The 24,852-nt window shown below is 40.7% G+C and overlaps 1 protein-coding gene across 1 annotated transcript in view; it reads right to left on the reverse strand.

Annotated features, from left to right (window-relative positions):
• Nucleotides 1-23,334, reverse strand: part of tars1 (threonyl-tRNA synthetase 1) — a 39,402-nt gene extending 16,068 nt beyond the window's left edge. Inside the window, exons 1-7 of the mRNA XM_057832398.1 lie at nt 23,167-23,334; nt 22,313-22,390; nt 22,050-22,240; nt 11,477-11,600; nt 3,661-3,785; nt 1,464-1,581; nt 1,320-1,384 (exon numbers count right to left, since the gene is read on the reverse strand). Coding sequence (XP_057688381.1) covers nt 1,320-1,384; nt 1,464-1,581; nt 3,661-3,785; nt 11,477-11,600; nt 22,050-22,240; nt 22,313-22,390; nt 23,167-23,226 — 761 coding nt within the window. The 5' untranslated portion in view covers nt 23,227-23,334. The remainder of the gene's footprint in view (nt 1-1,319; nt 1,385-1,463; nt 1,582-3,660; nt 3,786-11,476; nt 11,601-22,049; nt 22,241-22,312; nt 22,391-23,166) is intronic.
• Nucleotides 23,335-24,852: the final 1,518 nt, after the last annotated feature.

Raw genomic sequence — 24,852 nt, forward strand, 5'->3', positions numbered from 1 at the left:
TCGCCTGGGTCTCTCTGTGCTGTATGTTTGCTGCCGACTTGGAATATATGGTCAACTTGTGTTTCGACGCCTTTTTCCAGCTTTTAAAATGGAGTCGGTACAAGGAGTTAAGACTAAGGTGAACATGCGGAGTTTGAAATTATTGGAAATTACAGCGCCAAGACAACAGGCAGGTAAGGGCATAACAGATACAGGATGCCTTTTGACCAGGGGAGCCCAACGCGCGTCATGCAGCTGACTGAGCGAGATTGACGATGACAAGCAGACCAGTAAATCCCGCAATCAGCTCTTCAGGACAGTCCAGAACAAATGGCGGTACATCCTGTTTTGCCACAAGGAACACTTGATAACGCTCCACAGCTGAGAATTTGAACAGTCAGCGTTGAGGCTGACAAAATCTCTAACTATGGTTGTTTTGGCAACAGTGCGCCCAGACTCATCGGCCCAACCTGCAACGTAAAATTACCCTAAACAACATCCAAACACACCCCTCTCCCGGACCACAGCCTGCCTCAGCTAAAGTACCCGTTAGTGATCAACAGTTATCGTGAACAGTCAGCCCTAAAAATCAGATTTGAGGAATCAGATATGCCTGCAGTTTGAACGCAACAAAAGTGGAATTCTAGCACCTTTATAAGGTTGCGATTAAAGCTGCAGCTATCGATTATTGAAGTAACTTATTAATCAAAGCTAGTTCGAATAATGGTGAAATCGGTTTAGGAAAATTTAATGCAGGACTTTCAAAAGAGCTTTCAATTGGATATACGGAATTGCACTCTCATTTCACAAGAGCAATAAATGCATTTAAAAATATATTAAAATACATGAGCTTAGCCTCAAATAGTATAAAAAAATACATGAGGATCGAAGTACAACAAAATAACAGTTAGCCAACGTGCATAGCAAAAGCCCACTAGCTTAAATGCTATGTTTTTTTTTTTGGTTTTTTTAACACAGTTCAAACACATAATCCCAAAAACAACAAAAAACTTAAATATACCTCTCAGCTAAATTACGAATGCATAAACAATCATATTAGCTAAAAAACTTAGAACCTTATGCTGGTCCTATCAGGGAGCAGCCTGATCCAGCCATGTTAGACGAGTTATGTCATATTCACTGTTGCCACAAGAGGGCAGTGTATCCACCCAATGCAATAAAACTGCAAACATTCTCAAAACAAACCATTACAATGCCACTCTAAACGAATCCTCGCAGCAGCAAAATTTGATTCAAAACTTTTTCCTAATCGAATTACACAAGTCAATTGATTAATCGTTGCGGCACTAGTTGCAAGATACACAACAACATTCACTCACCTGTAAACAGTCGTGGTGGGAGTTGTGACCTTCTCGTTCAAAATGCGACATTTAAACTTGTTATACTGCAAAGAAATAAAAGTGTCTGTTATACATCGAGTAATGACATGAACAAAAGTTGTCGTTCTGTCTTCCGCGCCATACCTTGAACATCTCCAACAGAGTTTCCTTTTTAATCTCCAGCCTCTCGAACGGCTGCTTCTCCTTGATTATTTTCTTGCACAAGCCTTCCAGACATGGGAAGTCGTTGCTCGACACTCCGCTGCACGCAAGAAAAATACCGACGTGATATCTCGCATTGATATTCAAACCTCCTAAATTTAGTGTGCTTCTATTTAAAGGGCATCCTTAAGTGTCGTCACCATTGTGATTAGAGAGGAACCTTTGAGAAACCTGGACAGATCGTCAAGAGTTATAGGCTGGAAGGTTTCTGCAATGTCAAAATCTCCTTGGGTGAGAATCCGTCAGTAAAGAAGGCCATTAGCATAACGTGACTTCGTTAAGAGGGTTATGGAATTAATTAGACTGCACTCTCCTGCTGCATGGGGGAAATGTGTACGGGAAAGGTCAAGTGGAAAGGTTGTTCGCATAGAGGTTCATCTGCAGGCGATGCTATTACAGTGCCTTGCAAAAGTATTCGGCCCCCTTGAATCTTGCAACCTTTTGCCACATTTCAGGCTTCAAACATAAAGATATGAAATTTTTTTGTCAAGAATCAACAACAAGTGGGACACAATCGTGAAGTGGAACAACATTTATTGGATAATTTAAACTTTTTTAACAAATAAAAAACTGAAAAGTGGGGCGTGCAATATTATTCGGCCCCTTTACTTTCAGTGCAGCAAACTCACTCCAGAAGTTCAGTGAGGATCTCCGAATGATCCAATGTTGTCCTAAATGACCGATGATGATAAATCGAATCCACCTGTGTGTAATCAAGTCTCCGTATAAATGCACCTGCTCTGTGATAGTCTCAGGGTTCTGTTTAAAGTGCAGAGAGCATTATGAAAACCAAGGAACACACCAGGCAGGTCCGAGATACTGTTGTGGAGAAGTTTAAAGCTGGATTTGGATACAAAAAGATTTCCCAAGCTTTAAACATCTCAAGGAGCACTGTGCAAGCCATCATATTGAAATGGAAGGAGCATCAGACCACTGCAAATCTACCAAGACCCGGCCGTCCTTCCAAACTTTCTTCTCAAACAAGGAGAAAACTGATCAGAGATGCAGCCAAGAGGCCCATGATCACTCTGGATGAACTGCAGAGATCTACAGCTGAGGTGGGAGAGTCTGTCCATAGGACAACAATCAGTCGTACACTGCACAAATCTGGCCTTCATGGAAGAGTGGCAAGAAGAAAGCCATTTCTCAAAGATATCCATAAAAAGTCTCGTTTAAAGTTTGCCACAAGCCACCTGGGAGACACACCAAACATGTGGAAGAAGGTGCTCTGGTCAGATGAAACCAAAATGGAACTTTTTGGCCACAATGCAAAACGATATGTTTGGCGTAAAAGCAACACAGCTCATCACCCTGAACACACCATCCCCACTGTCAAACATGGTGGTGGCAGCATCATGGTTTGGGCCTGCTTTTCTTCAGCAGGGACAGGGAAGATGGTTAAATTGACGGGAAGATGGATGCAGCCAAATACAGGAACATTCTGGAAGAAAACCTGTTGGTATCTGCACAAGACCTGAGACTGGGACGGAGATTTATCTTCCAACAGGACAATGATCCAAAACATAAAGCCAAATCTACATGGAATGGTTCAAAAATAAACGTATCCAGGTGTTAGAATGGCCAAGTCAAAGTCCAGACCTGAATCCAATCGAGAATCTGTGGAAAGAGCTGAAGACTGCTGTTCACAAACACTCTCCATCCAACCTCGATGAGCTCGAGCTGTTTTGCAAGGAAGAATGGGCAAGAATGTAAAGTCTCTCGATGTGCAAAACTGATAGAAACATACCCCAAGCGACTTGCAGCTGTAATTGGAGCAAAAGGTGGCGCTACAAAGTATTAACACAAGGGGGCCGAATAATATTGCACGCCCCACTTTTCAGTTTTTTATTTGTTAAAAAAGTTTAAATTATCCAATAAATTTTGTTCCACTTCACGAGTGTGTCCCACTTGTTGATTCTTGAAAAAAAATTAAAATTTTATATCTTTATGTTTGAAGCCTGAAATGTGGCGAAAGGTTGCAAGGTTCAAGGGGGCCGAATACTTTTGCAAGGCACTGTAAGTCATTTGCTGCCGTTGACGGCGATAGAAGCTGCTAGCCAGTCCAAATGGCTTGGAAGTCTATGGCCGTCAACGGCAGCGACATATGAAGGCCACTCACTCGTTGCTTTCGAGGAACATGTCGTAGTAGAAACCGTTTTCGATGGGCGGGCCGTAGCAAAGGCAACCCCCGTACACTCGCTCCATGGCTTCCCCCAGGATGTGAGCGCTGGAGTGCCAGTAAACCTTCAGGATAAAAACATAAAAAGGAATTCAGGTTTGTGTTGACATTAGTGCTGCAAGGATCAATCGATTAACTTGAGTAATTCGATTAGAAAAAAGCTTCGAATCAAATTTTGCCGCTTCGAGTATTTGTTTAGAGTGGCGTTGTAATGGTTTGTTTTGAGAGTGTTTGCATTTAGTTATATTTTATTGATTTGGGTGGATATACTGCCCATTTAACATGGCTGAACCCAGCTGCTCCCTGTTATGACCAACATAAGTAAGTTTTTCTTTGCACTAATGTGTTTTTTTATTTATTGGTAATTTAGTTTATAGGTACTATCTTTAGCAGCTTTTTTGTTGGAATATGTGTTTGAACGATCTAAGGGAAATTAAAAAAAAACAAAAAAAAACTGCTGGCCAAAATTATTGGCAACCCTACAATTCTGTCAGCTAATGCTCAATTTCTCCCAGAAAATGATTGCAATTACAAATGCTTCGGTAGTACTATCTTCATTTATTTTGCTTGCAATGAAAAAATACAAAATAGAATGGATTTTTTTTTTTTTTAATCATTATAATTTTGCAAATAACTCCAAAAATGGGCTGGGCAAAAGTATTGGCACCCTTTGAAAAGTCATGTGATGCTTCTGTAATTTGTGTAATTAACAGCACCTGTTACTTACCCTTGGCACATAACAGGTGGTGGCAATAACAAAATTACAATTGGAGCCAGTTAAAATGGATTAAAGTCGAAAAACAAAAAAACTCCAAAAATGGGCCAGACAAAAGTATTGGCACCCTCAGCCTAATACTTGGTAGCACAACCTTTAGACAAAATAACTATGAAAAACCGCTTGAACCGCTGAATTTTAGACCATTCTTCTTTGGCAAACTGCTCCAGGTCTCAGAGATTTGAGGGTGCCGTCTTCAAACTGCCATTTTCAGATCTCTCCACAGGAGTTCTATTGGATTTAGGTCTGGACTCATTGCTGGCCAGTTTAAAAGTCTCCAGTGCTTTCTCTCAAATCATTTTCTAATGCTTTTTGAAGTGTGTTTTGGGTCATTGTCCTTCTGGAAGACCCATGACCTCTGAGGGAGACCCAGCTTTCTCACACCGGGCCCTACATTATGCTGCAAAAATTGTTGGTAGTCTGGTCAAGCCGTCCAGTGCTAGATGCAAAAGCAACCCCAATATATCAGGTAACCTTCAGCATGTTTGACTGTGGGGACCGTGTTCTTTTCTTTGAAGGCCTCATTTCCCCCCCCCTGTAAACTCTATGTTGATGCATTTTCCCCAAAATCTCTACTTTTGTCTGATTTGACAAGGGAACATTCTTCCAAAACGTTTTTGGCTTTCTCAGGTAAGTTTTGGCAAACTCCAACCTGGCTTTTTCATGGCTCTGGGTCAGAAGTGGGGTCTTCCTGGGTATCTTACCATAGAGTCCCTGTTCATTCAGACGCTGATGGATAGTACGGGTTGACACTGTTGTACCCTCAGACTGCGGAACAGCTTGAACTTGTTTGGATGTTAGCTGAGGTTCTTTATTTACCATCAGCACAATCTTTCATTGAAATCTCTCGTCAATTTTTCTATTCCGTCAACATCTAGGGAGGTTAGCCACAGTGCCATGGGCTTTACAATTATTGATGACACTGCGCACGGTAGACACAGGAACATTCAGGTCTTTGGAGATGGACTTGTAGCCTTGAGATTGCTCATGCTTCCTCACAATTTTGCTTCTCAAGTCCTCAGACCGTTCTTTGAACTTCTTTCTTTTCTCCATGCTCAATGCGGTACTCACAAGGACACAGGACATACAAGTGTAATTTAGTAATGCCACCATCTGTTATGTGCCACAGGTAAGTAACAGGTTCTGTTAATTACACAAATTAGTGAAGCATTACATGATTTTTCAAAGGGTGCCAATTAGGGCTGCAGCTATCGAATATTCTAGTAATCGAGTAATCGACTGAAAATTCTATCGATTAATCGAGTAATCGGATAAAACAAATATATTTTTAGGTGAAGAGCAATTATAGATATACATGAGAAAACAAAACATTTTATCATTTTCAGTCAATCAATGTCTTTATTTTTTATGTATATTGTTGAAAACAGCCAACAATTGCATCTCAGATGTAACTAGAATTAAAAAAAAAAAAGACTAATTCACTCCTTTCACTCAAAAAACCTTTAGATTAAATTATACACACCTAAAAATGCCTTTACGCTTGATAACACACATCACTTAAAAGTTAGGATTTTTTCCCACGTTTTTCAATTGAATTTCTATTTGTGTCAAGCCATTTTTAAGTTCTAGTTAAGTTTTAAGTTAGTCTAAACTGTAAGTCCTGATAGGATTTTGAGTTTTTGCACTGTTCAAAATAAATGTATGATACAGGCTGTATTGGAGCACATTAGGGACTAGTGCTACTTGGTGTTTTATCCAGCAATGACTACTGAGCTAAAATTGATAGTTAGCATTATTGAGTTTTTATTTGACACCCTCATCACTCCACAATGCTATGTTATGTTAAAGCCTGTATGTAAGACACGTTAGCCACGCATCGAAAGTGGTCTTAATTAATTGAAACCTAGCCCTCCGCAGGGCTAACGTAAGATGAGCTAGTAGTGACAGTAATGTTAATCTTATATATTAGCGCTCTTTATTAGCGCTTGGCACTCTACTGCTTTAAGATGGCGGCTGTTTGCTAACGCTGCCCAGACGCGGCCTAGTCTGTCAATGTGCATCTAGTTCAACATACATGTGATCTCTATGAGACTCATCAGACCCTAGCTGCAACTAACGTAGCATGTGCGGGCTAGTATTTAGCAACGTCGGCGTCGTTTGTAGCGGTTGTCGGCTGCAGTAAGTTTTTTTTTTTTTTTTTTTGCTTCTTCCTCTACGCACGTGACATCAGCGCGTTGTCCCGCATTAAAAGTAGTCCGAGCAAAACGTGATGCTTACAGCTGTCAAAATAAACGATTACTCGAGGTGAATAAAATTACTCGGATCAGTTTTTAAACTCGAGTTACTTGAGTTGCTCGAGTATTCGTTTCAGCTCTAGTGCCAATACTTTTGTCCAGGCCATTTTTGGCATTTTTCGTAAATGATAATGTTTTAATTGTTTTTCTTCCATTCTCTTTTGTGTTTTTTCATTGCAAGCCAAATAAATTGAGACATTACTACTAGAGATGTCCCGATCGATCGGGTCCGATCACGTCATTTTCCAAAGTATCGGAATCGGCAAAAAAATATCGGACATGCCTTGTTTTAATATATATATATATATTTTTTTTAATTAAATCGTTTTCTAATTGTATTTAACGTTACAGACATAATGTGTTACACTCTTCCAGAGTCTTTAGTTTAAGCTTAAGGTAGGGTTATCAAATTTATCGCATTAACTACGGGAATTAATATTTTTTACATTTATCACGTTACAATATTTAACGCAATTAACGCATGCGCTGCACGACCCACTCACGCAATGTCGCGTTCAATCTATAATGGCGCAGTTTTACCCATACAGTATATAGAGCTAAAAGGCAGTGTAAAATGAGTAGAGTGAATTTTGGCAGCCTTTGGAGCCTTTTTTTTTTAAATGGCTAAAGCTAGTGATGGCCAAATGAAGCCTCATGAAGCAATGAAGCTTTGCAGCCAATTGGTTTGCACATGTAGCAAAGCTTCATGGTGCTTCATTTACCCTATGGCGCCATCAAGTGATCTAGAAGCCCAAGAGGTCAACATTGTTAAGAATTCAATGGCTATTTGCTTAAGACAAAGATATGAATGTGCTTGTGTTAGTAATTCAGTATGTGAACAAAATACAACAAGTGCTAAGGGTAATTTGTTATTCATTTTTATTTAGAAATAATAGCTTTCCCACAGTGGCTGGCTTTAAACAGTTTCTTTTTTTTTGGAAAATATTTCACCAGCTTTAGAAAATATTCTTTCACAAGGCACAGATGAAGCTGGGGTGCAGAGAAATGTGAGTGCCAGTTTATATAATTTTGGGTAGGTATTCTTTTGTGCCTCCCAGTACACTAATGGATTGTTCATTCTGTTGATGTTTGGTTCAGATAGGTACACACACACACTCACATTTATATTAAAGTAGTTTTTCTCCCTTACCTTATTGAAAGCAATCAAATCAAAATGTTCCCATACAGGGGAGGATCGCTCTTTTCGCGCAGATTCCATCGCAAGCAAAGGACAAGGCTCGAAAAAAGATTGCACTGGTTGCACTGTTGCGCACAGATGTAACAAGTACAGGAGCCCGAAATCCACAAAATGTGAGATAACAGGCGATCGCCATTGCGTTTTGCAACCAATTTATACCGTAGTCTGTCCTGTTTTTGCAATGTGCGCCAAACGTTGGATCACTTCCGAAGCACTCACAAGATTCAGCCGGCCGCCGGCGAGGCTTCCCACGTCATCATTTCCGGGTTTTGCGGAAATGAAGCGCGCCTCGCTACAAGCTTCGTGGAAACCCCCCTCCCATTACTCGACACAAGCTTCGGAACCTCGGCTCATTTCATCCCATCACTAGCTAAAGCCTTACAATCCCTCTCCCAACAATTAGAACAATCGTGGGAAGCAATGTGGGCAAGAAAGGTAGTAGTTGATCTTTTTCTTAACACCCTATGTTATTTCCCAACGCAGAGAAGATATATCAATTGGTACCACGACGCACAGTCATGGTTGCACTTCCCATCATGCATTTGGGCAGAAGTTATCGGGAAGTTATTATCGGGAATGATTGGAATTGAATCGGGAGCAAAAAAAAAAGCAATCGGATCGGGAAATATCGGGATCGGCAGATACTCAAACTATAACGATCGGGATCGGATCGGGAGCAAAAAAACATGATCGGAACAAACCTAATTACTACTAAAGCATTTGTAATTGCTATCATTTTCTGGGATAAATTCAGCATTACATGACTGAATTACAGGGGTGGCAATACTTTTGGCCAGCAGTGTATATCAATTTATTCCTGAAACCTGAAAGGAATAGCAAACTTTCCTATATTTACTGTTCGTATTACTCTAACACACCCAATATAAAATAGATAGCATTTATATCATAGTTTAAGAAAAACAAGCAGAATATATTTGATATTATGGACTTGGAAAGCATTTGTAATTGCAATCATTTTCTGGGAGAAATTGAGCATTATCTGACAGAATTGCAGGGGTACCTTTTTGTACTTTTGGCCAGTACTGTAGCATTTAACCAAGGTCTGAGTAAGTTTTATGTGTATTTTGCATATCTATTTTGATTGTGAATTTGCGAATGCCAGTTCTCTTTACATTGTTGTTTAAATGTGTGAGAATAGATTGATTGAAGCACTTTTCTTTTTGAGAACATTATTTTTTGAGAGATATGAGTATTATTTTTTATGTCTTTTCACTGTATGATACTTATGTTCAATTTTATGTCGTGAAGGAGGAGTTTATACGGCGTGGTCCGAGCTACGAGTCTGAATCTGTGTCCACTCGCCTTTCTCTGCCTCTTAGATCTTAATGTGTAAAATAAGGCGTCATTATAATCTGTTGGTTGGGCAGAAAAGGATACAAAAAGCCAGAAATTAAACTAAGTTTAATACATTTATTTGTTTTCTGTGTCGCTTATTCACCGGGAAACAAGTTTCGGGAGCAACATCGAATAATTCTGATAAATCTCAGAACACTGGCAGGATGATCAACAATCTGGACATCTGCTTTCATGTGACAAAAATAAGGTAAGGCAGCATTCTCTCAGTCACGAACGGAGTCCCTTAGACGTCTCGGTGGAGGCAAACTTACTGCATCAACGTTTTCGTGTGCTGTGATGCACGGGCTATTAGCAAAAATAATCAAACTGCTGCTTTTCACTATAAAGCACACGACAGCTCTGGATGCTAACTACAGTATCTCCATAATAATATTGGAATAGGTGGATCACACAGTAGTTTACTGTGAAGATCACCAAACAGTTTTTGACATCAAACACTCTCCTGCTCTCGTCACTAGAGCAGAAGAATGCTGTCACTAGAGAATTTGACACATGAACGCTAGTCGTCTCATCCCCTCTTTCCTGTTCATTTTGCTTTTACTGTCCTTTTCTCATTAATGTTCGGCCCGGGTTTAAATTGGAAGGGCAGAACCGACGACATGCTTATGTACTTAAAGAGTGACACTGTGGCAGTCAGCCAGCGTACCCATGTGACATCACCGCCTTGCGACGTCAATAACGATGGTGACTTACTAGTTAAAATAATTTTACAAGATCTGGGTTGGGGAACGAAAACTCTACCACTGAACCACGCAACTACAACTGCCCGGCTCGCTCCAGTAACGTCTCATCAAACCATAGTCATTACTACACACGAAGAGCTAGCATGCCCTCTTCCAGCTAACTAGAGCAGGCAACAATAAGTCTTAATTAATTAATCAAACCTGAGACATAAAATGCCAAAACCATGCTCAGAGGATCGAAGCGTACACATCTCTAGGATATACAGTACAACCAAATTTCATTCTAATCTGTCCATGAATAATGAAGGAGTAGCAATTTTAGTAATGTTTTTCGCAAGAATAAGGAGAACAACAAAGCAAGTGAGACCTTGAGCCCTCCCCGCAGCAGTATAAAAAATTTCTCTTAGTTGTACAGTGGTACCTCTACATACGAATTTAATTCGTTCCAGGACCTTGTTTGTAAGTCGAAATGGTCGTATGTCGAGCAGGATTTTCCCATAGGAATACATTATAATTCCATTAATTCGTTCCAAAGCCTAAAAACATACACTAAATTCTTAATAAATACTGCTGGCACTGTTACAAATGGCAATTAAACATAGAAAAACAAATAAGTTATAAATAAATAAGTCAGAATAATATAATAATAAGAAGAATAATTAATAATTATTCCTGTAAATAATGTAACGAATTGGATTCTAATATGGCGGACACTTTTTACTGTCCCTGAACGCACCGCGAAGTTGACGTCACGGTGAGATAGGTCGGTGCGGTAGAGATAATACTTTCGTTTTCTTGAGAGCAGTCAACTGCTTAAGACAATGGGCGTTTTGTGTTGGATAAGTTCTTAAATAAATGATAAAAACGTGACGAAGCTGGCGATTTCCTTGGCAATGTTACCACAATAATAATTGTCACCTTAACTTATAAATAGTGGCGAACGGTGGTCGGAAGAGGACCATGGAGCTGTATTGTTGAGCCAGTTCAGGGACGCGCACACCAAGCTCATATTTTTCTATAACTTGCATCTTCATTTCAAAGGTAAGCATCACTTTTTTCCTTGTTTCTCCAACTGTATCAACTTTTTTTGAAAACTGTGTTGATTTCTCACACAAGAAAATCCACCGTGCGTTCGTTTGCAGTGCTGTCATGTCGTCGTATTTCGAGCAACTCGTCGGATGTAGAAACAAATGGCGGCTCAAGTTTTACGTCGGATGTCGAAAAGATCGTGTGTCGAAGTGATCGTATGTAGAGGTACCACTGTAATTTGTTTTCAAGGTTTTTTCCCCCCCCCAGAAAACGCACACAAAAACATTTTTTATATTAACTAACAATTTTAAGTTCATGTAAAATAATGACTGAGGCAATTTTTTTACAGCCTAATGCTAATTAGTCAAAATAGACACGTTCCCCTTTTGTATTAAGAATTTTACATTAAAAAGAAAATGATTGACCTCTGCAAACTTACACTCTGAGCCTCGTCATCGTCAAACTTGAGCAACTCGAGGCTGCAGTCGTCCTCCAAAGGCCGATCCAAATCCCACACGTCTTTGTTCACCTTGGCGATCACTGTGTTGTCGGCCAGGCCTTGACTGGATGACAGAGTAATAATAATAGGACAGATTCATCAAATTCACTCACTCGCGGGTGTCGGGTTGTACTGACATGTCTACTTTAAAGGGACAAAGTTCCGTGACATTGTGCGAGATATAGACCACAAAATCATAACAATAGGGATGCTTTACCACACTGAGACATTGCAAAGAGTTGAGTATTTTTTTTAACACATTTCTATGGAAAGATAGGGAACACGAAACAATCAGTGGATATTGTTTATGATAACTGTGTAACTTTGTTCATAGATAAGCTGCAGCTCTCCTCACTGTATTATGGGATATTTACACCAAAAGATTAACCGGTAACACTTCATTTGACAGCGGCATCATTAGGGATGGGAATCGAAATCCGATTCCAATTCAGAACCGGTTCCTTGTGTTTTGAGGCCTCGACATCACAATGAAAAAGCCTGAACGATCCCTTTAACGATTCCTAAAGACGCATATTGCGTTGTGACGTGTCTTGTTGTCCAGACGCATCAAACTAGCATGGCGCCAAGAACCACCCGCTCCAAAGTTTGGCTACACTTCACCAGGAAAGAGGGTGAAAATGAAAGGTTACAATGGTTTAGCACGAGCATTCCAGCCGTAAACATAACAATGACAGCACGTAGGTTCAAACGCTCGAAAGTGTATCTTTACTTCACGAGGAAAACTTACAACAAAACGACTTGCAGTCTTGCAAGGTGGAGATAACTGCATCGGGAGGGAATAAGACTGAACTGTCCTCACAGAGATGCTAAGGCAGGGGTGGGCAAACTATTCCACATAGGGCCGCTGTGGGTGCGGGTTTTTGCTGCAACCCATCAAGAGGACACCTTTTCACCAATCTGGTGTGTTACAGTGCCTTGCAAAAGTATTCGGCCCCCTTGAATCTTGCAACCTTTCGCCACATTTCAGGCTTCAAACATAAAGATATGAAATTTAATTTTTTTGTCAAGAATCAACAACAAGCGGGACACAATCGTGAAGTGGAACAACATTTATTGGAAAATTTAAACTTTTTTAACACATAAAAAACTGAAAAGTGGGGCGTGCAATATTATTCGGCCCCTTTACTTTCAGTGCAGCAAACTCACTCCAGAAGTTCAGTGAGGATCTCCGAATGATCCAATGTTGTCCTAAATGACCGATGATGATAAATAGAATCCACCTGTGTGTAATCAAGTCTCCGTATAAATGCACCTGCTCTGTGATAGTCTCAGGGTTCTGTTTAAAGTGTAGAGAGCATTATGAAAACCAAGGAACACACCAGGCAGGTCCGAGATACTGTTGTGGAGAAGTTTAAAGCCGGATTTGGATACAAAAAGATTTCACAAGCTTTAAACATCTCAAGGAGCACTGTGCAAGCCATCATATTGAAATGGAAGGTGCAAATCTACCAAGACCCGGCCATCCTTCCAAACTTTCTTCTCAAACAAGGAGAAAACTGATCAGAGATGCAGCCAAGAGGCCCATGATCACTCTGGATGAACTGCAGAGATCTACAGCTGAGGTGGGAGAGTCTGTCCATAGGACAACAATCAGTCGTACACTGCACAAATCTGGCCTTTATGGAAGAGTGGCAAGAAGAAAGCCATTTCTCAAAGATATCCATAAAAAGTCTTGTTTAAAGTTTGCCACAAGCCACCTGGGAGACACACCAAACATGTGGAAGAAGGTGCTCTGGTCAGATGAAACCAAAATTTAACTTTTTGGCAACAATGCAAAACGATATGTTTGGCGTAAAAGCAACACAGCTCATCACCCTGAACACACCATCCCCACTGTCAAACATGGTGGTGGCAGGATCATGGTTTGGGCCTGCTTTTCTTCAGCAGGGACAGGGAAGACTGTTAAAATTGACGGGAAGATGGATGCAGCCAAATACAGAAACATTCTGGAAGAAAACCTGTTGGTATCTGCACAAGACCTGAGACTGGGACAGAGATTTATCTTCCAACAGGACAATGATCCAAAACATAAAGCCAAATCTAAAATGGAATGGTTCAAAAATAAACGTATCCAGGTGTTAGAATGGCCAAGTCAAAGTCCAGACCTGACTCCAATCGAGAATCTGTGGAAAGAGCTGAAGACTGCTGTTCACAAACACTCTCCATCCAACTTCACTGAGCTCGAGCTGTTTTGCAAGGAAGAATGGGCAAGAACGTCAGTCTCTCGATGTGCAAAACTGATAGAAACATACCCCAAGCGACTTGCAGCTGTAATTGGAGCAAAAGGTGGCGCTACAAAGTATTAATGCAAGGGGGCCGAATAATATTGCACGCCCCACTTTTCAGTTTTTTGTTAAAAAAGTTGAAATTATCCAATAAATTTTGTTCCACTTCACGATTGTGTCCCACTTGTTGTTGATTCTTGACAAAAAATTAACATTTTTTATCTTTATGTTTGAAGCCTGAAATGTGGCGGAAGGTTGCAACGTTCAAGGGGGCCGAATACTTTTGCAAGGCACTGTATAAGTGCAATCAGTTGACTGCGATCAGGTGCTTCTTGTTTCCATTAAAACCTCGTTGGTTAAAAGCTCTGTGCTGGATCAGTTGGAACAAAGACCAGGACCCACTGCGGCCCTCGAGGACCGGTTTGCCCATCCCTGCGCTAAGGCTTAGTCCTGGCTATATAGCTAGCTAAACTCCCAAATGAGGATACAGAAGACATTGGTATAATTTGTTGACTTTATTCAACCATCACTTGAAGAGTAAAACTAAAAATAGAAATGAAACAAATCAATTTCAGTTTGCATCAACGTAAATCAGCGATGATTAGCTGCTAATACAGCTAAACGGTTAGCATGCGTTCGCTAGCATTAGCACATCGTTCAAACTACTACACAACTGGATTTAAGTGTCCGATCGCGAGTGGAAGCACACAACAACAACACAAAAGACGATACATACAGGCGTTGCCTCTGTAGATATTTTACAAACATTAAAAAAAAAACCTAGGCTCGTAGCAGTGTTTCCTCTCTCACTAACTCGCTCACTCGCTTGGATGCGGCATTTCTTCTTCGCGTGTAAGCACGCTCTTCTTCAGGTGAACGCCTTCTTCTTCGCGTGAGGAAGCGCAAGGGCGCCCCCACTTGAGCGTGAAAGCGCCATAAAAACTAATGCATTTCAATATACTGGTAAATAATACACTTTAACAGGGGTCCCCAAACTACGGCCCGCCCCCACATTTGGTCCCGCCCCTGAACAATACCAGAGAGCATTTTGATTTTTTTTCTTTTTTTCCTTTTCTTAATACAGTGGTACCTCTACATACGAAGTTAATCCGTTCCAGGAGCTTGTTTGTAAGTCGAAATGGTCGTATGTCGAGCAGGATTTTCCCATAGGAATACATTATAATTCCATTAATTCGTTCCACAGCCCAAAAACCTGCACTAAATCCTTAAAAAATACTGCTGGTACTATTACAAATGGCAATTACATATAGCAAAACAAATAAATAATAAATAAAAATCGGATTAATAATAATAATAATTCCTGTAATAGTGTAACGAAACGGGTTCTAATAAGGCGGACGTTTTTTTCTGTACCTGAAGGCACCGCGGCGCTGACGTGACAAAGAGGGAGGGGAGCGGGTGAAAGTTTACTTTCGCTTTCAATGCTTTCTTGAGAACATCGTCAATTGCGGCAGACAGCAGGCATTTTGTGTTGAATAAGTTGTGAAAGAAATGATGAAAACGTGGCGAAGCTGGCGATTTCTCTGGAGATGTTACCATAATAAGAATTGTCAGCTTAACTTATAAAGACTGGCGAACGATGGTCGGAGGAGGACCGTGGAGATGTATTGTTGAGCCATTTCACGGATGCCCACCCTACGCTCATATTTTTCTGTCATTTGCATCTTCATTTAGAAGGTAAGCGTCAACTTTTTCCTTGTTTCACCACCTGTACCAACCTTTTCTGAAACCTGTGTTGATTTGTCACACAAGAAAATCCGCCGTGCATTCATCTGCGGTGCTGCCATTGTCGTCGTATTTCGAGCATGTCGTCGGATGTAGAAACAAATGGCGAGTCAAATTTTACGTCGGATGTCGAAAAGTTCGTGTGTCGAAGCGATCGTATGTAGAGGTACCACTGTAGTGTTATTTATTTTCTGGCCTTTTTCTGTGAAGAACTCAGAGAGGGTTATTTGGTTATTATCTATTTGATTAATAGTGTTATTATTATTTATTATTATTATTATTATATTATTATTTTTATTTTATTTACTTTTGTTCTGTAAAGAATCCAGAAAGGGTTATTTGATTGCGGCTTTCTGAAAAGCAATCATCTTTTACATTTCGGCACTCCTGCAATCGTCACACTTTTTCTGTGTTCTGTTCAAACTGACCCCGGCCCCTCATCAGTTGAAAGTTATGTGGCCCTCACAGGAAAAAGTTTGGGGACCCCTGCTTTAACACATATTGCCAACGGCAGAACAACGACCTATATGCCAATATTCATTCATTCATTCATTTTCATATTTTTTATTTCTATTAGAAAAATGTTTCAGTAAAATGTTAGACATTCTTGTGCATTTGCCACTTATTGCCACAGTTAATATTGAGGCTTTGGCCCTCTTTTGACCTCGTTGTGCGTTTGTAAGGTTGTGACTTCTGATTAGGGCTGCAGCTATCGAATATTTTAGTAATCGAGTAATCGACTGAAAATTATATCGATCAATCGAGTAATCGGATACAACAAATATATTTTTAGGTGAAGAGCAATTATACATATACATGAGAAAACAAGACATTTCATCTAATCTTGAACCATTTTCAGTCAATCAATGTCTTTATTTTCGATGTATATTGTTGAAAACAGCCAACAATTGCATCTCAGATGTAACTAGAATTTAAAAAAAAAAGACTAATTCACTACTTTCACTCAAAAAACATTTAGATCTTATTAAAAAAAAATATATATATATATATATATATATATATATATATATCTTACCTAAATATGCCGTTATGCTTGATAACACACATCACTTAAAAGTTAGGATTTTTTTCCCACGTGTTTCAATTGAATTTCTCTTTGTGTCAAGCCATTTTTAAGTTCTAGTTAAGTTTTAAGTTAGCCTAAACTGTAAGTCCTGATAGGATTTTGAGTTTTTGCAGTGTTCAAAATAAATGTATGATACAGGCTGTATTGGAGCACATTAGGGACCAGTGCTACTTGGTGTTTTATCCAGCAATGACTACTGAGCTAAAATTGATAGTTAGCATGATTAAGTTTTTATTTTACACCCTCATCACCCCACAATGCTATGTTATGTTAAAGCCTGTATGTAAGACACATTAGCCACGCATCGACAGTGGTCATAATTAATTGAAACCTAGCCCTCCGCAGGGCTAACGTTACGTGAGCTAGTAGCGACAATAACGTTAATCTTATTTATTAGCGCTTAGCGCTCTTTATTAGCGCTTAGCGCTGTACTGCTTTAAGATGGCGGCTGTTTACAAACGCTGCCCAGACGCGGCCGAGTCCGTCATTTCGCATCTAGTTCAACATACATGTGATCTCTATGAGACGCACCAGACGCTACCTGTTACCAATGTAGCACTGTGCGGGCTAGTATTCAGCAACGTCGGCGTCGTTTGTGGCCGCTGTCGGCTGCAGTAAGTTTTTTTTTTTTCCCTTCTTCCTCTCCGCACGTGACAGCGCGTTGTCCCGCATTACAAGTAGTCCTAGCAAAACGTGATGCTTAGAGCTGTCAAAATAAACGATTACTTGAGGTGAATAAAATTACTCGGATCAGTTTTTAAACTCGAGTTACTCGAGTTGCTCGAGTACTCGTTTCAGCTCTACTTCTGATTAAACTCGATGCCAATAAAAACGTTTGTTCTTTTTCCCGAAATTAGAATCGATAAGAGAATCGATAAAGAATCGAATCGTTAAGCAATATCGATAATGGAATCGGAATCGTAAAAATCCTATCAATTCCCATCCCTAGGCATCATACGACTGTCATAAGACCAAATGAACCACCATGAAGCTTTGTACCCATTGGCTGCAAAGCTTCATTGCTTTCAGAAGCTTCATTTGGCCATCACTGCTCCCAGACAGTCAACCTCTGCTGCCACCTGCTATTAACACTGTTGTTGTCCAACATGCTTCCTAGCATGCATTGCAGCGCTACAGATGTAAATAACAATTAAAATCCATGTTCTCTGCTAGATATTCCTTCAGTTGCTGTTCTAGTTGTTTCATTAATTGCTTGTTATGGTATTTGGTAACACTTTATATGATAGAGGCACCATAAAACTGTCATTAAACAATCATAATTATGACATGAGACTGTCACGCGCATTAACGAATGCTTATAACAGATGTCATTTAGTATTATCCGGTAAATGATCTCATTTTTGAATGGATGTAGAAGATCCGAGCTGGACATAAATGGAGTTAGTGACATAATTTGCCGGATGACACTTAATGACATCTCTCATAAGTAGGGGTGCACGATATCCATTTTTTTAAACCGATATCGATAACTTCCTGCTCCTCAAGGCCGATACCGATATGATAACCGATAATATAGATATAATTTTTCAATGTATATTCACCTGAGTTTTTGAAAACCTATAGGTCAAAAATACTAGTGGTTGATTCAGCTTAGATTTGCCTTTGACCGAACCAGAATTTTCATGATGACATGAACATTATGATAATGAACAAAACAAAGACAGTAACAAAACTTTGCATCCTGGAAAAACAGGAGTGGAAACAAACGCACAAATCCCAATCCGACACCGTGCCAAAAATATTATTAATAGGGCCGATAATATATTATGTTATCGGATTTATTGGGATGACGTCATAATTCCTATTATCGGACCGATAATTATCGTGCACCTCTAGTCATAAGCATAGTGTCATGTCATAATTATGATGGTCTTATGATGCTGCTGCCAAATAAAGTGTTACCTAATAGTCCAAACAACAACAACAAATAACAAGTAAGCCGCACTGGACTATAAGCCGCAGGATTCAAAATAAAGGAAAAAAGTAGCAGCTAGTAGTCCGAAAATTACGGTAGTACATCACCCATGTTCCACTGGTTGGTATGGGGAAAGGGGAAGTGACGTATGCCATAAAACAGTTGTAGTTTTTTTTTTCTCCCCGCACTCAGAGAAGAGGTTGCGCTAGACTTTTTCGTTGTCTGTCATTTTGACTGACAGGGCAGTGTTTCCCACAGGATTTTAGGAGACTGTGGTGGGAGGGTCTCTGACCCTCGGGGTAGGGTGTGTGTGAACATTTTCAAGCCTGGTGTATCTCTTTAGGGCATTTTGAGACCACTGAATGTAATATAAATTGCTGTATATGAACATAACAGGTCGGTTATGTTATGCCACAAAGGCATATCAGGAATATTTCAAATTTAATCTTGAATCAAAAAGCCATGACACAAAGTCACTAATTCATTCACTCACTCATTCAATCCATTGTTCATTCACTCACTACTGACACACTCTGCACCCTGCCATTGAACATTTAATTTTTCCTGGCTTTGTGACGAAAATTTCCATATCTCTTCCAAAATTGAACGCATAAGGGCTTGGTCCATTTATGGAAACTCTAAGGCAGGCAGCAAGGTGTTCTCCTTGCAGTCTGTTCCTGAGGTCTGATTTGACCTATAATACCCCTTTCCCACTGAAACTAGTGGGTCAACGCGCGTTTTTCCAAGCCGATGCATCCCATTAGCAATAGGCATTTGGTACCTTTCCCATTGACGAAAAAAGCTGTGTCTTTTTTTTTTTCCACCCGTCTAACCCCCACCCCTCCTCAGCCGTGCGTAAGGTGCGTGACGTCACCACGCTAAGATGCGCTTCGACAAGTGCGACCGAATTCATTCAGTTCAAGGAAGTTAACAATGCAAAGCAACATGGAAGCCTCCTTTCCGTTTGTGTTCTCTGTTTTCATGCGTTTTACTGCCCGCAAAATGGTCGAAATGCAGCAAAGGATCAACACTGTGCTTGTGCTGAGGCAACGTATGCGACGTAAATTTTGGTTTGAAATTGAAAGGAGTCGTGTACGTCACAGGAGGAGGAGAAGAGCCTTTGTTTCGTCTGTTATGGCTATTGCTAACGCTGCTACACCGACTGTTCGCCGTATGTGGATCCGGGCTAGAGCACATGGTTTTTGTTTTTTGTTATGACGCATCACGTACTAGCCTACGTCACCACGTAGATTAGGGTGTTGACTGTTGACCCGGGGTTTTGCTTTCACATTGCATTACCCCTTTCCCACTGGCCAAAAAACCCGTGTCAACCCGCTAAAAATCGGCTTTTGGTGGCAGTGGGAAAGGTGCAGCGACCCGCTTCGACCCGTGTCAATCAACCCGCCAAGCGACCGGCGTTAAAATCACCTCGGCTCTGATCGCCATGCAGTGTGAAAGCAAATCCCCGGGTCAACAGTCACTTGCCATGTTGAATATGTTGAAATGTCTCTCGCTAGTTTCTTGTAGCTTTACCGACGTCGCGTCAGCCCTTCGCTGATTGGTCCGCTCCGCTGTCTATTTGCTGTGGCTGGCTCCGCCCTGGAATTTTTTTCTGCTGAATGGTGGCCAGACAGCTATGAGTCTGGTGTACCAGGCTAGTAGTCCAGTCTATGAGCGCGACCTGTTGGCGCGTGTGTCTGTGCGCTCTCGCTCGCGCGGGTAGTAGAGTGGAAGGCTACAGCTGTGTAATCGGCTGACTGACGCATCTGATTATTATCTTTTTTTTTGTTGTTTTTTTGTTTTTTCGGCGGGGGGGGGGGGCAAACAAGACTGTGGCGGGCCCAAACGAGACTGTAGCGGGCCTCTCGTTCATTAGTGGGAAAAACTGCAGGGTCATAAAAATCCGGTCATAATCTATTTTTACTCGTCACTTAAATTTTTAAAATGACTATATCTTGATGCAGTCCCTATATGTATATACACAATAATACAATAATACTTTATAATATAAAGTAACTAACATTAGTGCAGTCATGGATTACAGTAAGCAGGCCAGTGCTACGTTGATACGACGCACATAAAGGCAACTTCCAATTTTTTAAAAAATCGTTAGAAAGCTGTATGGACTTACAATCCGCTAGCTTGTTGTTTCCTGTTGTCTTCCGAAATACACCTGGGTGACGGCGCGTCAAGTGTTCGTTTATAGCCGACGTGCTACCGTGGTATGCGAGCTCAGCTTAGCAAAAAGAGTACACACAGTGGTGGCACCCTCCATATTTACCTTGAAATAATTTCAGGCTCTGGCTAGTCTGGTCCGCTTTTTTGGCTTTATGCCGCTTTCACCGTGTTACCAATTCTGCCCTTCTTGGTAATTGGCGACGTTTTCAACTGCTCGCCGCAGTGAGGAGTGACCCGGCGATTCACTTGATTCGTTGTCATCCTTCACTGCATCAGTCCCTCTTTTTTCACCTCTTTTATCAACACCATCGTCGTTTTGGGGCTTTTTGAAGAAACTTCGGACACTCAGTTGCCTTGACATTTTTCCGAGTAAGGCCAACGACGTCATGCATCAAGAGAGACAATAGCTAATTAATATGCTCACTCGCCACCCTGTTGTCTGGGGTGTGAATTGCAACCTGTCAAAATGACAGATGGACTTCAGTTTTTTCCGTCACCCTTGTAAAAAACCAGTCAACGACAGAAAATATTCGGTTAACGCGACCCCTGACTCAGAGATAATTAGCGCCACTGAAAACGATACAGACCCCCTCAAGATATAAAAGAGGTGTCATTTGACTAGTTGTCAGTCAAAATATTACCACAGATGTTATGAAAATCTTTGATAAAGGTTGAAAAGTTACCTAGTGTTTCTTTAAGTTTGTAAGGGAAAGCAGTGATATTGTTTTTTTTAAAGTCACATCTGAGATGAAATTGTTGGCTGTTTTCAAAAATGTACGTCTAAAATAAAGACATTGTCTAAAAATGGTTCAACATTAGGTGAAATGTCTTGCTTTCTCATGTAATTTTATAATTGCTCTTTACCTAAAAAATAAATATATTTTATATGATTCCTCGATGGAATTTTCAGTAGAATACTTGATAACTAAAATATTCAATAACTGCAGCTGTAGTCCATTGTACTCATCATTTCTTGATCTGAGGGATTAGATTCCTTTTTAAGCACACAAAATGCTTTGAAACTGTATGGAATTCATTTGCATGTTTTAGCGTTAATTTGAGGCTTTTTAATTATTCCTAACTATTACTTTTAAGAGCTCTCTAATGTTCATGCAACATTTTTCCACACTGCCAATTTGAATTTGCCATTTTTGATTACCCCGATTTACATTTTTCATCGCATCAGTGATCAGTTCAAACGATTATTTACATAATTATTTCATTTAGCCTCCGATACCATTTCATTAACATATAACGATCAGGATGTATTTATTTAATGATACGTTTAAGATTATTTAATGACAAACAAAACAAACAAACCTAATTCCGCAGGCAACTTGGTAGGGCGTTGTCTTCCAAGACTCTGCATCCACCACCTTCCCGTCAGGTAAGGTGACTTTGATAGCTCGAGACTCTTTGGCAGCTCTCTCTGCCATGAGGGCGTCATGCTCAGCTTTGAGTTTTGAGTACAATGTCAAGCGCTCATCGATGTACTCGGGTGCTGGTGAAAGCTACGAGAAAAAAAAAACAAAAAAACTGTAGCATCGACTATAGATATGTACATGTGAGATATAAAAACTCACCTCAGCTCTACCTCCAGCATCACCTGCATTATTTTTCACCTTTTTCTTTCCTCCATCTTTATCATTCCCTTTTCCTCTCTGTCCAAACAACACACAGTGTATAAAATTAATGTAAAAAATATATCTGCCCAAAAATTAACAGAACGTGACATGTAAATGCCCCAAAACGAATAGAATGTGACTGAAAATCAACCGGAAATGATATGAAATGCCCCAAAATGAACTCTTTGCCTGGCATTGGCTGCCAGTGACAGCCATAGACGTCCAATCCGTTTGAACTCGGTATAAACCTACAGCACAAAGATGAAAATAGCTTATCTTTTTATTTGTTGTACTGTAGAATATCGTAGAATGATTTCCTGCCCCCAGTATCAATAATTGCTGTATCGCCAAATTGTGAGGTTATTGTTATCGTGAGTGTTGTATCGCTAATCGTATCGTATCTTCCAACGAACACCACAGCTGTTGGACTCTGCAAGACTGCATTATATATTAAGAAAACAACCCGAATGTTCTTCTTCTGTACCTTTGTTTTCATTTAATTGATCACATCAATTGTGTAAAGTTAAAGCAAAAGGGTGGAAAGTTCAAAGAAGTTGTGCAACAAACTAATCATTCTCAACAAACTGCTGATCCTTTTGATCGTTAAATTAACACTGCGCAGTCGTCAATAAAACTTCACCTACTCATATGTTCACCATAACGATGATGAGAAATAGTGAGGTTTCTAGTTCTAGACGAATGCCGCCACGTTAGCATTGCGAGTTGCAATGAATGTGAACAGCGTGGAGGCTAGGCTAAGCTACCCGGCTAAATTGAATCAAATAAGCAAGGAAATGAAGGCAAAATGTTACCTTTTCACCTTCGCTCATGTTGAGTTCGCTCATTTTCTCCACAACTGTCTGTTCGGCCATAACCGGAGACAAGCAGCGCCACTTTGAGAGACTTATTCGCGGGTGAGCTAGCTCAGTCAGGTCAGGACGACCGGTGACGATTGATGACGTCACCCGGAAATCTGACGCAACATTGTTGTTCAAAACTGATGCAACATTTTATTTTTTTACTTCTAGAGATTGAAATAAATATTGGAGCTTTTATTTATTTATTTTTTAAGTCCAATTTGGTTTTAGTTTATGTGTTTTTCTTTTAACTCCTTCAGAGACCGCGGTCACTACTACTGGTAATTTATTCATTTTCTATTGACACTGCAGACATTTAGCCTATGGAATCACATCAGAAAATAAATGAATAAATATAAAGACAAGTATAAAAAAAATGAAAATATAAAAGTATATTTTGTTATTGACTTACTTTTTCTCATTATAATCTTACAATCTTAGAAAAAATCGTACAAAAAAAAGGGGTGAAACTGGAGCTTATAATGTTAGAGGAACAATTGTTTTTTTGTTGTTTTTTTTTCTTTTTGTGTGTATTCCTGGTGTGGTCTTTTTATGTTATTGTTTTCATGGTGTGAATGATTAGTTTGAAAATCAGTAAAAATATTGTGTGTGTGTGTGGGGGGGGGGGGGCATGGTTGGCCAACCTTACTTCACATTCGGTCTTTAATCCATTGTAACTGGCTACAGGTGTGATTTAGTTATTCCCACCACCTTCTATGCGACACAGGTAAATGACAGGTGCTGTTAATTACATAAAATTAGAGAAGCATCACATGATTTTTCAAAGGGTGCCAATACTTTGGTCCGACCAATTTTTGGAGTTTTGTGTAAAATGATAATGATTTAATTTTTTTTCCCCATTCTTTTTTGTCCATCCATCCATCCATTATCTTCCGCTTAGTCTGGGGTCGGGTCACGGGGGCAGCAGCTTTAGCAGGGAAGCCCAGACTTCCCTCTCCCCAGCCACTTCAGCCAGCTCCTCCGGCGGGATTCCAAGGCGTTCCCAGGCCAGCCGAGCGACATAGTCTCTCCAGCGTGTCCTGGGTCGACCCCGGGGCCTCCTGCCGGTGGGACATGCCCGGAACACCTCTCCAGGGAGGCGTCCAGGAGGCATCCGAACCAAATGCCCGAGCCACCTCAACTGGCTCCTCTCAACGCAGAGGAGTAGCGGCTCGACACCAAGCCCCTCCCGGATGACCGAGCTTCTCACCCTATCTCTAAAGGAGAGCCCGGACACCCTGCGGAGGAAACTCATTTCGGCCGCTTGTATCCGGGATCTTGTTCTTTCGGTCACGACCCACAGCTCGTGACCATAGGTTAGGGTAGGAACATAGATCGACCGGTAAATCGAGAGCTTCGCCTTTTGGCTCAGCTCCTTCTTCACCACAACGGACCGGTGCAGAGTCCGCATCACTGCAGACGCTGCACCGATCCGCCTGTCAATCTCCCGCTCCCTCCTACCCTCACTCGTGAACAAGACCCCAAGATACTTGAACTCCTCCACTTGGGGCAGGATCTCATCCCCGACCCGGAGAGGGCACTCCACCCTTTTCCGGCTGAGGACCATGGTCTCGGATTTGGAGGTGCTGATCTTCATCCCAACCGCTTCACACTCGGCCGCGAACCGCCCCAGTGAGAGTT

This window comes from Corythoichthys intestinalis, chromosome 3 (genome assembly GCF_030265065.1).
Source record: "Corythoichthys intestinalis isolate RoL2023-P3 chromosome 3, ASM3026506v1, whole genome shotgun sequence".
In the NCBI taxonomy this organism is placed as follows: Eukaryota; Metazoa; Chordata; class Actinopteri; order Syngnathiformes; family Syngnathidae; genus Corythoichthys; species Corythoichthys intestinalis.